Source organism: Octopus bimaculoides, chromosome 10, assembly GCF_046866305.1.
Source record: "Octopus bimaculoides isolate indiv1 chromosome 10, ASM4686630v1, whole genome shotgun sequence".
In the NCBI taxonomy this organism is placed as follows: Eukaryota; Metazoa; Mollusca; class Cephalopoda; order Octopoda; family Octopodidae; genus Octopus; species Octopus bimaculoides.
Genome location: NC_142937.1, coordinates 93,380,439 through 93,392,938, shown reverse-complemented (window position 1 = coordinate 93,392,938; position 12,500 = coordinate 93,380,439). Strand labels below are relative to the sequence as shown.

Genomic DNA, 12,500 nt, shown 5'->3' with positions numbered 1-12,500 from the left:
ATTAATAATAACAATGATGATGATGATGATAATCAGAATACTTCCAAATAAGGTTTGCATGGTGTTTCCCTTGCTAATTGATCCCATGAGAGAGAGAGAGAGAGAGAGAGAGGTGGGGGACAGACAGACAGGGACACTAATAGACAATGGAGTAGTATTTCAGAATAGGACATTATTCTGTTATCTTGTGAAGTTACTGTATTTGATAGTATAAAAGATGCCCTTTTCTTTTCTCCAAAACATGTCTCAAAAAATACTCCCAGGTCCTGTATGTGAAGTTAGATCTATGTTAACATGCTTTAATGCATGAACATTCTTTTTTTTGCAAATACGCTGCTGAAATTAAGGTGCATCTAATATTCCTGTACATTTTCTATGCTTTCAGTTACTGTAGTTGTGTGGAATGAGATAGGTTTCCATAAGAAACCTATAAAACTTTAAGTTGCATGGGGCCGACTCAGACTGTTTGAAATCATAATAATTAAAATAACACATACACACACACATGATAGTTGTAAAATATTTGTCACTGTCATACACTGTTTGATAAGAGGAGGACTGAGGATTTGACGGGAATGCTGGGGTTGGAAGAATTGGTGGAATGGTTGGCAAGGGTGAATGGAGTGAGGTGGAATGGACATGTGTTTGAGGAGGGATGAAGAGCATGTTCTCAGGAGGGTGATTGCATTTGAGGTAAATGGAGCCAGAAAGTGAGGTAGACCGAGGAAAAGGTGGAGGAGGAGATTGGGAGGGTTGGTTTGAAAAAGGAGGATACCCAAAACTGGGCGAGATGGTGTGAGGACGGTTGCTATGGCATTCAGGTAGATCTGGCCACCCCCGTTAGTGGGGACAAAACCTGGATTTAAAACACTGGAAGATGATGTTGATGATGATACAAGCAGGGATAATTATATAAGGCTGCAAGCTGGCAGAATCGGTAGCACGCTGGGCGAAATGCTTAGTGGTATTTTGTCTGCCTTTATGTTCTGAGTTCAAATTCCACTGAGGTCGACTTTGTCTTTCATCCTTACAGGATCAATAAATTAAGTACCAGTTATGCACTGGGGTCGATCTAATTGAGTGGCACCCTCCCCCAAAGTTTTGGGCCTAGAGTAGAATAGAACATTCGTACACACACACACTTGATGGGTTTCCATACAGTTTCCTTTCACTAACTCCATTCACAATGCATTGGTCAACCTGGGTGTGTAGTAAAAGACATTTGCCCAGGGTACTGTTCAGGGGAACTGAACCCAAGACCACATGGTTACAAAGCAAACATGTTAACACAACTTTGACTGTGCCTCAATATTTTATTAATATAAAGGATTGAAATAATTATTGATTCAATGTGTGTGTCATCATCATCATCATTGTCGTCATCGTTGTCGTTTAATGTCCGCTTTCCATGCTGGCATGGGTTGGACGGTTTGACTGAGGGCTGGCAAGCCAGAAGGCTGCACCAGGCTCCAATCTGATCTGGCAAAGTTTCTACAGCTGGATGCCCTTCCTAGTGCCAAACACTTCAAGAGTGTAGTGGGTGCTTTTATGTGCTACTGGCATGAGGGCTAGTCGGGTAGTACTGGCATCAACCATGCTTGAATGGTGATTTTTATGTGCCACCGGCATGGGAGCCAGTCAGGCGGCACTGGCAACAACCATGCTCGAATGGTGCTTTTTACATGCCACCAGCAGATTGAACTCCTATTGCTAAAATTTGTCTTTGAACAATGGTTCTCAATTTGGCTCTATAGAGCCTGCAGGGGTTCATTTAAGATTTTTTCTTAAAATATTTTAACACTGTTTTAAATGCAATTCCTGATGATATTTACTCTTTTACTTGTTTTAGTCATTTGACTGCGGCCATGCTGGAGCACCGCCTTTAGTCGAGCAAATCGACCCCAGAGCTTATTCTTTGTAAGCCTAGTACTTATTCTATCGGTCTCTTTTGCCGAACCGCTAAGCTACGAGGACGTAAACACGCCAGCATCGATTGTCAAGCGATGTTGGAGGTGGTGGTGGTGGTGGTGGGGGGGGGGGAACACAGACACAAACACACACACATATATACATACATATACATATATATATACGACGGGCTTCTTTCAGTTTCCGTCTACCGAATCCACTCACAAAGCTTTGGTCGGCCCAAGGCTATAGTAGAAGACACGTGCCCAAGGTGCCACGCAGTGGGACTGAACCCGGAACCATGTGGTTGGTAAGCAAGCTACTTACCACACAGCCACTCCTGCACCTAAAACATATAATAGGCTTTTTTAACATGGAAAAGCTTAGAGGGTCCACCACAGTAAAATAAAAATGAAAGGGGTCCACAAATAAAAAGAAAAATGGTTGAGAACCAGTGTCTTCACACTACCCCATAACCAGGAAATGCTTTTAAAAATAAAATTCTTAACGCACAACACTATTATTGCAATTTCTAAGGGAGACTACTCTGGGATATTTTATTTGCGTTACCTTTCTTGAACATGACGGAAATATTTTTTTGTTTTGTTGCTTTTTTTCCTGTGTCAGCCACGAGTCAATTACTCCCTGTGCTGCTGCATCATTTTGGTGCACATTAGTAATTGGTCTATTATGCAGTTTGTCGTTCCACTCTACTTCTGATCTTCTCAGTTAGTGCCAGAATTATCTGATGTCTTACACAGGAAATCATCCAGATGTTTTAAGGATCTACAGCTGAAATGTTTTTCACAGATTCAAGCTGTTGGTTGGTGCACTGCAACTCTGTTTACATGCATCGCTTGCAGTGGTGGTGTTGGTATCATTAAAAACAAGCATCTGTTGTTGTTATTTACTGATAGTTTTGATGGTGCAAGTGGCAGTCCTTTCTGTTGAAATGCACTGGTTTTGTTTTAATTAATTTTGAAAATAATGAAGAATTTATTAAAACAATTTTGTCTTAATTAAGCTGGCTTAATTAAGTCTCCTAAAAGGATCATGCTCCACGGTGAACTTGCAATCGGAACAAGACCCAGAGGAGGCACGAAATTCCGTTTTAAAGACCAGCTCAATTTTGATCCTGGCTCAAACTAACATCCAGCCATACTCATCGGAATAGATTGCCATGGATAAGACAGCCTGGAGGACTGCTATCCGCAATGGAGCCAGCTCCTTCGAGCAGAACAGACAACAGAATGAGGAGGTAAAACGCAGGAGACTACAGGCTCATTGCTTGCCTAAACATTATGTACAAATTGTGCACGAGTTGCCTCAACCAATTCCTCCAGGACCATTGTGAATCGAACAACATTGTGACTGATGAACAGGCTGGTGGAAAGAAGGGAGTGTGGGGATGTGCAGAACAACTTTTCATAAACAAAGGCATAAATACATACATATGATGATGAGCATCAATTAACGTCCATACTATCCACCCTGGCTCAGGGTGGATAGTTTGACATATAGCTGAGGATAGCTCTGCATTTAAATTGATGTAATGGTTGCATTGTTAAATTAAATAGAGTTGCTTGAAACAATTGTACTGCGTCACCTCTGGATATCCTGTTGCTTATTTTGATATATATATACATATATATACATATATATATACATATATATATACATATATATACATATATATGTATAAAACTTTGATAGTTTTGGCCAGTATAGGCCCAGGTCATGTGTAACTTAATTACACCACCTGGTGAAGTCTTTTAGTCACATATGGGTCACCATGGCCTACTCTAACACACACACTCTCACATATACACATGTGTTTTGAAAGGAGGCATAACTTTTATATTCAAAAGTAGGCATAACTTTTATATTCTCTATTCATAAATCGAACTCCAACAAAATGTTTTGAGTGCCAAATTTCTTCCATTCACTCACCTGTTTGCATGTCTGTGTGTATACACACACAATTACATATGTAAATATATGCCCATACAAATATGTACATATATATAATATACACACATACAAATATTTAAATATATGCATACACACACACACACACATGTACATACACATGTATCTGTACCTGTATATACATATAAACATATATCAACCATTATTTACAATGGAAGAATGTGTCTTCACTTTGTTTGTTGTTACCACAATGTTTCGGCTGGTGTACTCTCCAGCCCTCATCAGGTGTCCTGGTGGAATTTCAATCCCCAACCCTTTATTTGACTAATGGGGTACTCTGTTCTCATTCCTAAGGTGTTCTTTTTTTGCTGATGTTATTTTTTTCTGTTGATGTTATTTCCCTAGTCTATGCCAGGGATTGAACTCAGAATCTGAGGGTTAGTAGCCCATGCTCTTATCCACTACACTATATGCCTGTAGGCAAAAAAAAAAAAATATCTAAGGAATGAGAACAGAGTACCCCATTAGTCAAATAAAAGGTTGGGGATTGAAATTTCACCAGGACACCTGATGAAGACTGATGAGTACACCAGCTGAAACGTTCTGTTAATAACAAAACAAGATGAGTGAGGACTCCTATCCATCCAGTGTGAATAATGTACAGAATTCCTCATCTCAAAAATATATAAACATGGCTTGGGGGAGAGTAGGTGCTGACTGGCAGTACAGAAGCAGAGAAGAAATGCATAATAATAATAATAATAATAAAATGGAGGATAGGGAAATGACAGGCGGAGGAGGGAGGTTAGAGGCAGCAAAAATAGAGAGAGACAGAGAGAAAGAGAGAGAGAGAGCTGTAGAGTGATAGGGGTGGAGGAAGTCAGAGGCACATACCAGTGAATATGAGTGGTGAAGAAGGGTGGATGATAGTGGTCCATGGCTGATATAAGATGGCTTTAAGAACAATATGAAGTTCTATTCATACCTGTGTCTTACACGTATGTGTGTGCATGTGTCTGTGTACACACATGTAACTATGTTTATTCATATTTGCATATATGTGTGAATGTGTGTGTGTATATATATATATATATATATATATATATATAGGTGGAGGAGTGACTGTGTCGTAAGAAGCTTGCTTCCCAACCACATGGTTCCAGGTTCAGTTCCACTGTATGGCACCCTGGTCAAGTGTCTTCTACTATAGCCTTGGACTGACCACAGCCTTGTGAGTGGATTTGGTAGACGGAAACTGAAAGAAGCCCGTCGTATATATATATATATATATATATATATATGATGTGTTTGTGTGTGTCTGTTTGTCCCCCACCATCTCTTGACAACTGACGTTTGTGTGTTTACGTCCCCGTAACTTAGCGGTCCAGCAAGAGAGAGCGATAGAATAAGTACTAGCCCAACAAGGAATAAGTCCTGGGGTCTCTTTGTTCGACTAAAGGCGGTGCTCCAGCATGGCCGTAATCACATACCTGAAACAAGTAAAAGAGTAAATATGCTGGTGTTGTGCCAAAATTTGAAACCAATATATACATATATGGATAATGTATTTTATCATTATTAATAAATTATAGGGTGGCAAAGAAAATTTTAGAAATTTTATTTACCACCAGTGGCCTAGCGAGAGTAAAAACAGTCAATAGACTATGTATTATTCATTAGAAATGCAGAGACGCCTATAATAGGACATCTACTCGCTAGAAATAGCAGCAAAAATACTACATACCACAAAAGTTAGGGATAATTTCGAAAGGAAATGAAAAATAAAAACTTTTACCAATCTATATTCTGTACCATGGTTTCAAGTCAATTTTAGTAAGATAAAGATTATATCTTACAAGGTCAGACTTATATATGGATAATGTATATAGGTATCTACACATGTGTATATTCAGTGTGTGTATATATATATATATATATATATATATATATTGATAGATAGATATATCATGCTGCATATATTTGTGTGTATGTGTATAAATATGAATGTATATATAGATGTATACATGTGTGTATATGTTTATATGTATGTGTGTGTGTGTGAGTGTGAATGTAAATATACATTTCTATGTTCGTATGTATGCTTACCTATCTGCGCATATATATATATAAATAAAATATTGATACATTTATACACGTAAAAATATACACATATACACTAACAGTGCACATACACACACACATTTGCATACAATATATAGAAATATACAAGATTGCATATCTACTTGTATTCCTGAATATATTTGAATATATCTCGATGTCCAGTTATATATAAAAGCATGTGTGTGTGTGTGTATATATATATATATATATAATTACAATTAAAAGTACTATAAATATATTCACCTATGCATTCTTCCCGCATATTATGTGTGTGTGTGTGTGTTCTTACGATTTCTACACATCTTGAAACACCATTCATTGATGACTTCTCTTTCCTTGTTTTGTTTCGTTCACAAGAATTTTTTTTTTATTATTTATATGTTTACATTCATTTTATGTTATTTCGTAATAGCCTCCCCTTCTCTTTACGCGATTCCTCCTCCTTCTTCTAATTCTACGAGGCCTCCCGTTCACTTATTCTAAATTCCTCCTCCTCCTCCACCCGTCGCCTTTGTTGTTGCTCCTCCTCCGCCTCCTCCTCCTTCGTCTCCCGCTCGCTGCTGCTCCTCCCCTTCATCTTCTCCTCCTCCGCCCTCGTCACCACCTTCAGCCGGGGTCGTTTTTATTTACTAAATGTTGTTTTGCTGGTGAAAGTGCACAGCTCGAGAATTCTATTGCTGGATTGTTGTTTCAATATATATATATATACTTATATATATATATATATATATATATATATGTATATACACAAATTTATATATATATAACCACACAAACACACACATATATGTATATTGTACACACATACATAACATTTGTATACAACAACCACAGCAACTTTTAATAACGAATTGCAGCCAGGCACTCCTGTTTATGAAGTCTTTGAAAGGTTAAAGGCCTGAGTGAACGGCGCAAAAAATATACGATATACACACACACACATACACACACACACACACACACACACACACACACACACATGCTTCGTTAACCTCCGTCAGTCCATCCATGCGTCTCATTGTCTGTCTCTCCACACGCACATCCCATCATATTACCTATGTTAACTATCCATTCGTCTGTCTTTGAACCCAAGACATAGATACATCGACATACACAACAGATTTGATTATATCAATACTGGTTTTTTGTTTCCATTCCTGGGTTTCGAAATCTACCTCTTCCTTTACTAACGTCCTCATCGTTTCATCTCTTCGCACATTCACACACACGCATACACTATCCTTATCTATCTATCTATCTATCTATCTATCTACGTATATAATCTACGGCGAAAGCTATATCTGATTCTGGAGAAGTAATTATTACACAAAAACAGCTACGAAAGAAGTTTCTATTCCTGTTTATCATCATCATCATTACCACAAATCTACATCTACATAGCCAGGAAGCCACCCTGCATTAATATATACATATACATACATACATATATATATATATATATATATATATATATATATATATATATATATATATACACTCACACACACATACACGTACCCCAATCTATCTACGTCTTGAGGGAGGACCTCATAGGAACTGGCCCAGCTATTATTGTCTGTACATGTCGCCAATTCTTGATATTTACCGTATCACTTCACAGACTGCGACATGAGTAAAAAGGTGAGTGACCTATTATTAGTATTTATTACTATTGTTATTATTACTTATTAACTTCTATACTGCCTCTTAGTTCAAATACGTACACTGTGCGTGTGTAGATACGCGCGCGTGTATGTGTGTGTTTTGCCTTAACCGTATTGTTTTATTGAATATTAAGGTGTATATTGTGTATATTGGCTCTGCTCTTTTGCGTCAGGTTCCCGTCAGTTTAAGATCTTTCTCGATTGCCCTTTTGTGGCCGATAAAAAGAAACTTTGTTAATTTTTATTAAATGGTGTATGTATGCATGTCTGTGTGTGGACTTATTGTTTGATATAAAGTTTGGTTCGCTTTCATCCAGTTTTTCTTTCGTTAATTCGTAACCGAATCTATGTTAAGTACGTCCGTTTTTCGTAATCTCTCCCTGTAGCGTAATGTGTCGCCCTTGTGGCTAATTACAAAACCGTTTCGTTGTTATGGTCACTAAGTTATTTGCATGTTCACTATAAAACACGCACACACTCAGGTACATGAAAGTATGTCTGGTTTCACTGTTACTCCTTATCTTGTACAAAAGTTTGAAGGCATATATGTGTGTATGTGCCTGTGTATATATAATGTCTATGTATGTATTGTGTGTGTGCGTTTTGTATATATGCATGTTATATATATACGTACGTAACTATCTGTTTATATATATACATACACACACACACACGCAGGCGTGTGTCTATATATCTATATTCACACACGCACACAGACATCTGTGTATGTATATTTATATACGTTCGCGCGCGCGCAGACCTGTCTATATACACACACACACACTGCATAAGCACATACGCAAATTTATTTTCACCTATACTGTGAACTATAAATATACACTCACGCAATTTCTTCTCTTTCAAGTTTTCGCTTTCTATTTTCTTTACTCCGCCCTTCCCCCTCACAAAGATTTTTTTCAGTACTGGTGTGTGTGTGTGTGTGGGGGGGAAGGGTGTAGCTTAAAGTTTCCTATTTGTATTGTGTGTGTGTGTATTTTACACACATACACATATATACGTGTGTGCATACGCAATTATGTAAGCTATCCTTTCGTTTAAGTTCTCTATCTTGTACCTATCTGTGTGTGTGTAAATTCATTCAATATACATGTCATACTCGCGCACACGCGCTCTCACGCGCGTCTCATTCCGCCACCTCCACCACCACCACCACCACCACCATTTACATGTGTGGATCTGTCATTGATTCACGTTTCCTCATCCCCTCCGTCTCCTCCTCTCTGCTCACTCTTCACATTCTTCCACTTTCTCTCCCTCATAATTCTCATTTCATTGTCAACACTACGTACCTTACAGATGTAACATTACATACACACACACACGCATATATATATATATATATATATATATATATATATATATATATATATATATACATACATTAATCTATAGATAGATACATACATGCACCGACATACATAAATCTATAGATACATATATGTACATACATATAAATATATACATACACATATATATATATACACATAAATATGTAATAGATGTATACATATATATATACATATACGTATATACATATATACGTTTACATATATACTTACAGAAGTGGCTGTGTGGTAAGTAGTTTGCTTACCAATCACATGGTCCCGGGTTCAGTCCCACTGCATTGCACCTTGGGCAAGTATCTTCTACTATAGCCTCGGGCCAACCAAAGCCTTGTGAGTGGATTTGGTAGACAGAAACTGAAAGAATCCCATCGTATATATGTGTGTGTGTGTGTGTGTCTGCTCCCCCCCAACATCGCTTGACAACCGATGCAGGTGTGTTTACGTCCCCGTAACTTAGCGTTTCGGCAAAAGTAACCGATAGAATAAGTACTAGGCTTACAAAGAATAAGCTCTGGGGTCGATTTGATCCACTAAAACGCGGTGCTCCAGTATGGGCGCAGTCAAATGACTGAAACAAGTAAAAGAGTAAAGAGTATACATATATATATACATATATATTTATATATATACATTCATACATGTACATATATGTAAATTCTTTTATTCTTTTATGTTTCAGTCCGATGACTGTCGTTATGCTGGAGCACCGCCATTATATAATATATATATAATGTGTACACCTCGCCAGTTGTTAAGTTGTAATTAAAATGATAGCGCTTTAATGAATGAAACCGAAGCCTATCTCATTACGTTCGTACATTGCGATATAGGTGACTGTTAAAAGTACTTTTTCTGTTCACGCGTGCACACACCCGACGCACACACATTCTCTTACATACACTCATTTGCTGTGAGTACACGCACAGCGTGTGCTGTATTTAGAATAGGCTAAATAGATGAATATTAAACAGATTTTTATCTAAACTTGTTTACAATTTATGCTCAAATGTAACTATTTTGTAAGAAATTCACCGAGAATATACATTTTCCAGAAAGGAATCTAAGAGAGTCTATAATGAAAATGAAACAATTCTTGGTATTTATGTGGAAGTATCGCATATTTGTCGAAATAGTTTCGAAGTGGTGGCTGTGTGGTAAGTAGCTTGCTTACCAACCACATGGTCCCGGGTTCAGTCCCACTGCGTGGCACCTTGGGCAAGTGTCTTCTACTATAGCCTCGGGCCAACCACAGCCTTGTGAGTGGATTTCGTAGACGGAAACTGAAAGAAGCCCGTCGTATATACGTATATACGTATATATATATATATATATATATATATATATGTTTGTGTGTCTGTGTTTGTCCCCACCACCATCGCTTGACAGTCGATGCTGGTACGTTTACGTCCCCGTAACTTAGCTGTTCGGCAAAAGAGACCGATAAGTACTAGTCTTACAAAGAATAATTCCTGGGGTCGATTTGTTCGACTAAAGGCGGTGCTCCAGCATGGCCGCAGTCATATAACAAACAAAATAACAATATATATATATATATATATATATACATACACACACACACACACACACACACACACACATATATATATATATATATATATATATATATATATATATATATATATATATATATATATATATACACACACACACACACATATAGAGTTTGTCGAAATGCATACACGCAGTTACTTGCTTGAAACTTTCACATGCACGCTAATAGGTCAACAAGGCATGTATCCATGCCTAATGCGTACAATTATAGTAAGTTTCACTTTGTGTGTGGTTATGTAACAATTAGTACCCTACCTGTGTGGTTACTCAGTCGTGTTGCAGAGGTGTTACAACTGTGTTACGTTGGTGTTAAATACAGTGGTACCACAACGGTGTGTTACATTGAGTATTAATTACAACTGTGTTGCAGTGGTACTACGAGATTTGTGTTATGTTGGTCCTGCAGCTGTATAACAAATGTACCTTGAGTCGTACCACAGCTGTTTTACATTAGTATTACGCTGCTACATCACTTGTACAAGATGAATGTTACATAAAAGTGTACAGCTGATGAGGCAGACTGCTAAAAACTTTTCTGCACTTTATTATTGTATCGTATTAGTTTAGCCCCAGGTCGACCGTAATTCAACTGGTCTGTGAAGAAGGGTGTTCCAACCATGAGCGTCTCGACTTGTTTCCAGGTTTAGTGTATCCAGGACCAGCATCACAGCACGTAATGAATCCTCTTTCCAAGAGAGCCGAGTATAATTTGACGAAGAGGCCTTCCTTGTCCCGATTTTTATTGTGATAGGCAAAGGTAAGGAATATGCACACGTAACCTTAACCGCCGAAAACGGGTGGTGTGCGTGTTCTTTACCCCCGCTGTGCTGATGTATCGCCGTAAAAAAAAAGTTAAGTTTTCTTCGATGATGCTTTCAAAAGTACCTCAAAACAGTAACCCTTTCTAAAGTAGCCAGTAGGAGGGGAAGGAGCGCGTTTCAAAGCTTGACCCCTTGGCGATGAAAAATAAAGTGTATCTAATTAGGATTTGAACGTGGCTAAAAACTGGCAGAAACGACAGCGAAAGTTATGAGTTTTGTAAGTTTTCTGAATTCACGTCGTGCTTAAATCGGTTTCGCAGGTATGGGGTGGTTGTGGCGGGGGGAAACGGGTATGTAAGCTAAATACCTGGTGCTGATGTAATCCATTCAACCGCTCCCTCAAATTATGTCGTTGGCATGCTGTGATCGACCCTACGACCATCCCCTTCCTCTCTGCTATCTTAAACATGTTTTAACACATACAACGCAAGACCATTTATTACTGGCTATTAATTAAAAAGTAAATTAAGATCACAGTCATATCTTCTGTTTGTTTGTTCTTTCATTTACACACACACACACACACACATTCCTGTTTCTTCTGACGAAATCTTAGGAACCGATTTCGAATCTGCGGCCATCCGTTAACTCCTACATTGAGATAATGGACCGTGACAGGTAAAAAAAAAAAAAAGAAAGAAAGAATTATTTAGGGGCATGAATTTTCCCTCCAATAATCCCGTTTCTAACTTTTTCTTCAAACTTGCCTCTCCCTTACAGTAAAAGTTTTCTGTCCCTTTCTTGACGGCTCTTTAAGTATTATCAACGTCCTTATAAAGTTGGTGATATTTGACTGAGGAAAGTGTTTAATCTTTTACACGTTTCAATCATTAGACTGCGGCCATGCTGTGGCACCGGCTCGGGAAAGACTTCCGACCGTCCCTCTCCCCATTTTCTCCCAAATTTGTTTATTTAAAAAAAAAATTTTTGCCCCAAAACCCCCGTTTTCGGATACGGAGGTTCCGGAAATTTGCCAAAAATCGGCATTGTTACCCCCTCCCCCAATTCTTCAATTTTGACTTTTTTCCCCAACACTAACCCTAAAACCCTAACCCCCTAACCGTAAGTACAGAAATGTTTTGAAATTTTTGTCCGAATCATAATCTCCGTATTTTTCC

At 38.1% G+C, this 12,500-nt stretch overlaps 2 protein-coding genes across 4 annotated transcripts in view; one reads left to right on the top strand and one right to left on the bottom strand.

Annotated features, from left to right (window-relative positions):
* LOC106876283 (85/88 kDa calcium-independent phospholipase A2) overlaps window positions 1–6,358 on the bottom strand; it is a 54,766-nt gene extending 48,408 nt beyond the window's left edge. The window contains exon 1 of one of the 2 annotated variants that reach the window (XM_014924777.3): window positions 6,202–6,358. The gene's annotated coding sequence lies outside the window, so the exon portion shown is untranslated. The remainder of the gene's footprint in view (window positions 1–6,201) is intronic. The other variant, XM_052971366.2, reaches the window with a different exon arrangement.
* The window catches only part of LOC106879026 (transcription factor MafK), a 137,526-nt gene that overhangs the window by 6,582 nt on the left and 118,444 nt on the right, over window positions 1–12,500 (top strand). Inside the window, exon 1 of one of the 2 annotated variants that reach the window (XM_052971369.2) lies at window positions 7,454–7,599. The exons of the other annotated variant lie outside the window; for it this stretch is intronic. Within the exon in view, the coding sequence (XP_052827329.1) occupies window positions 7,588–7,599 (12 nt within the window). The 5' untranslated portion in view covers window positions 7,454–7,587. Of the gene's footprint in view, window positions 1–7,453; window positions 7,600–12,500 lie in introns of those variants that run through there. 2 annotated transcript variants of the gene reach the window in all.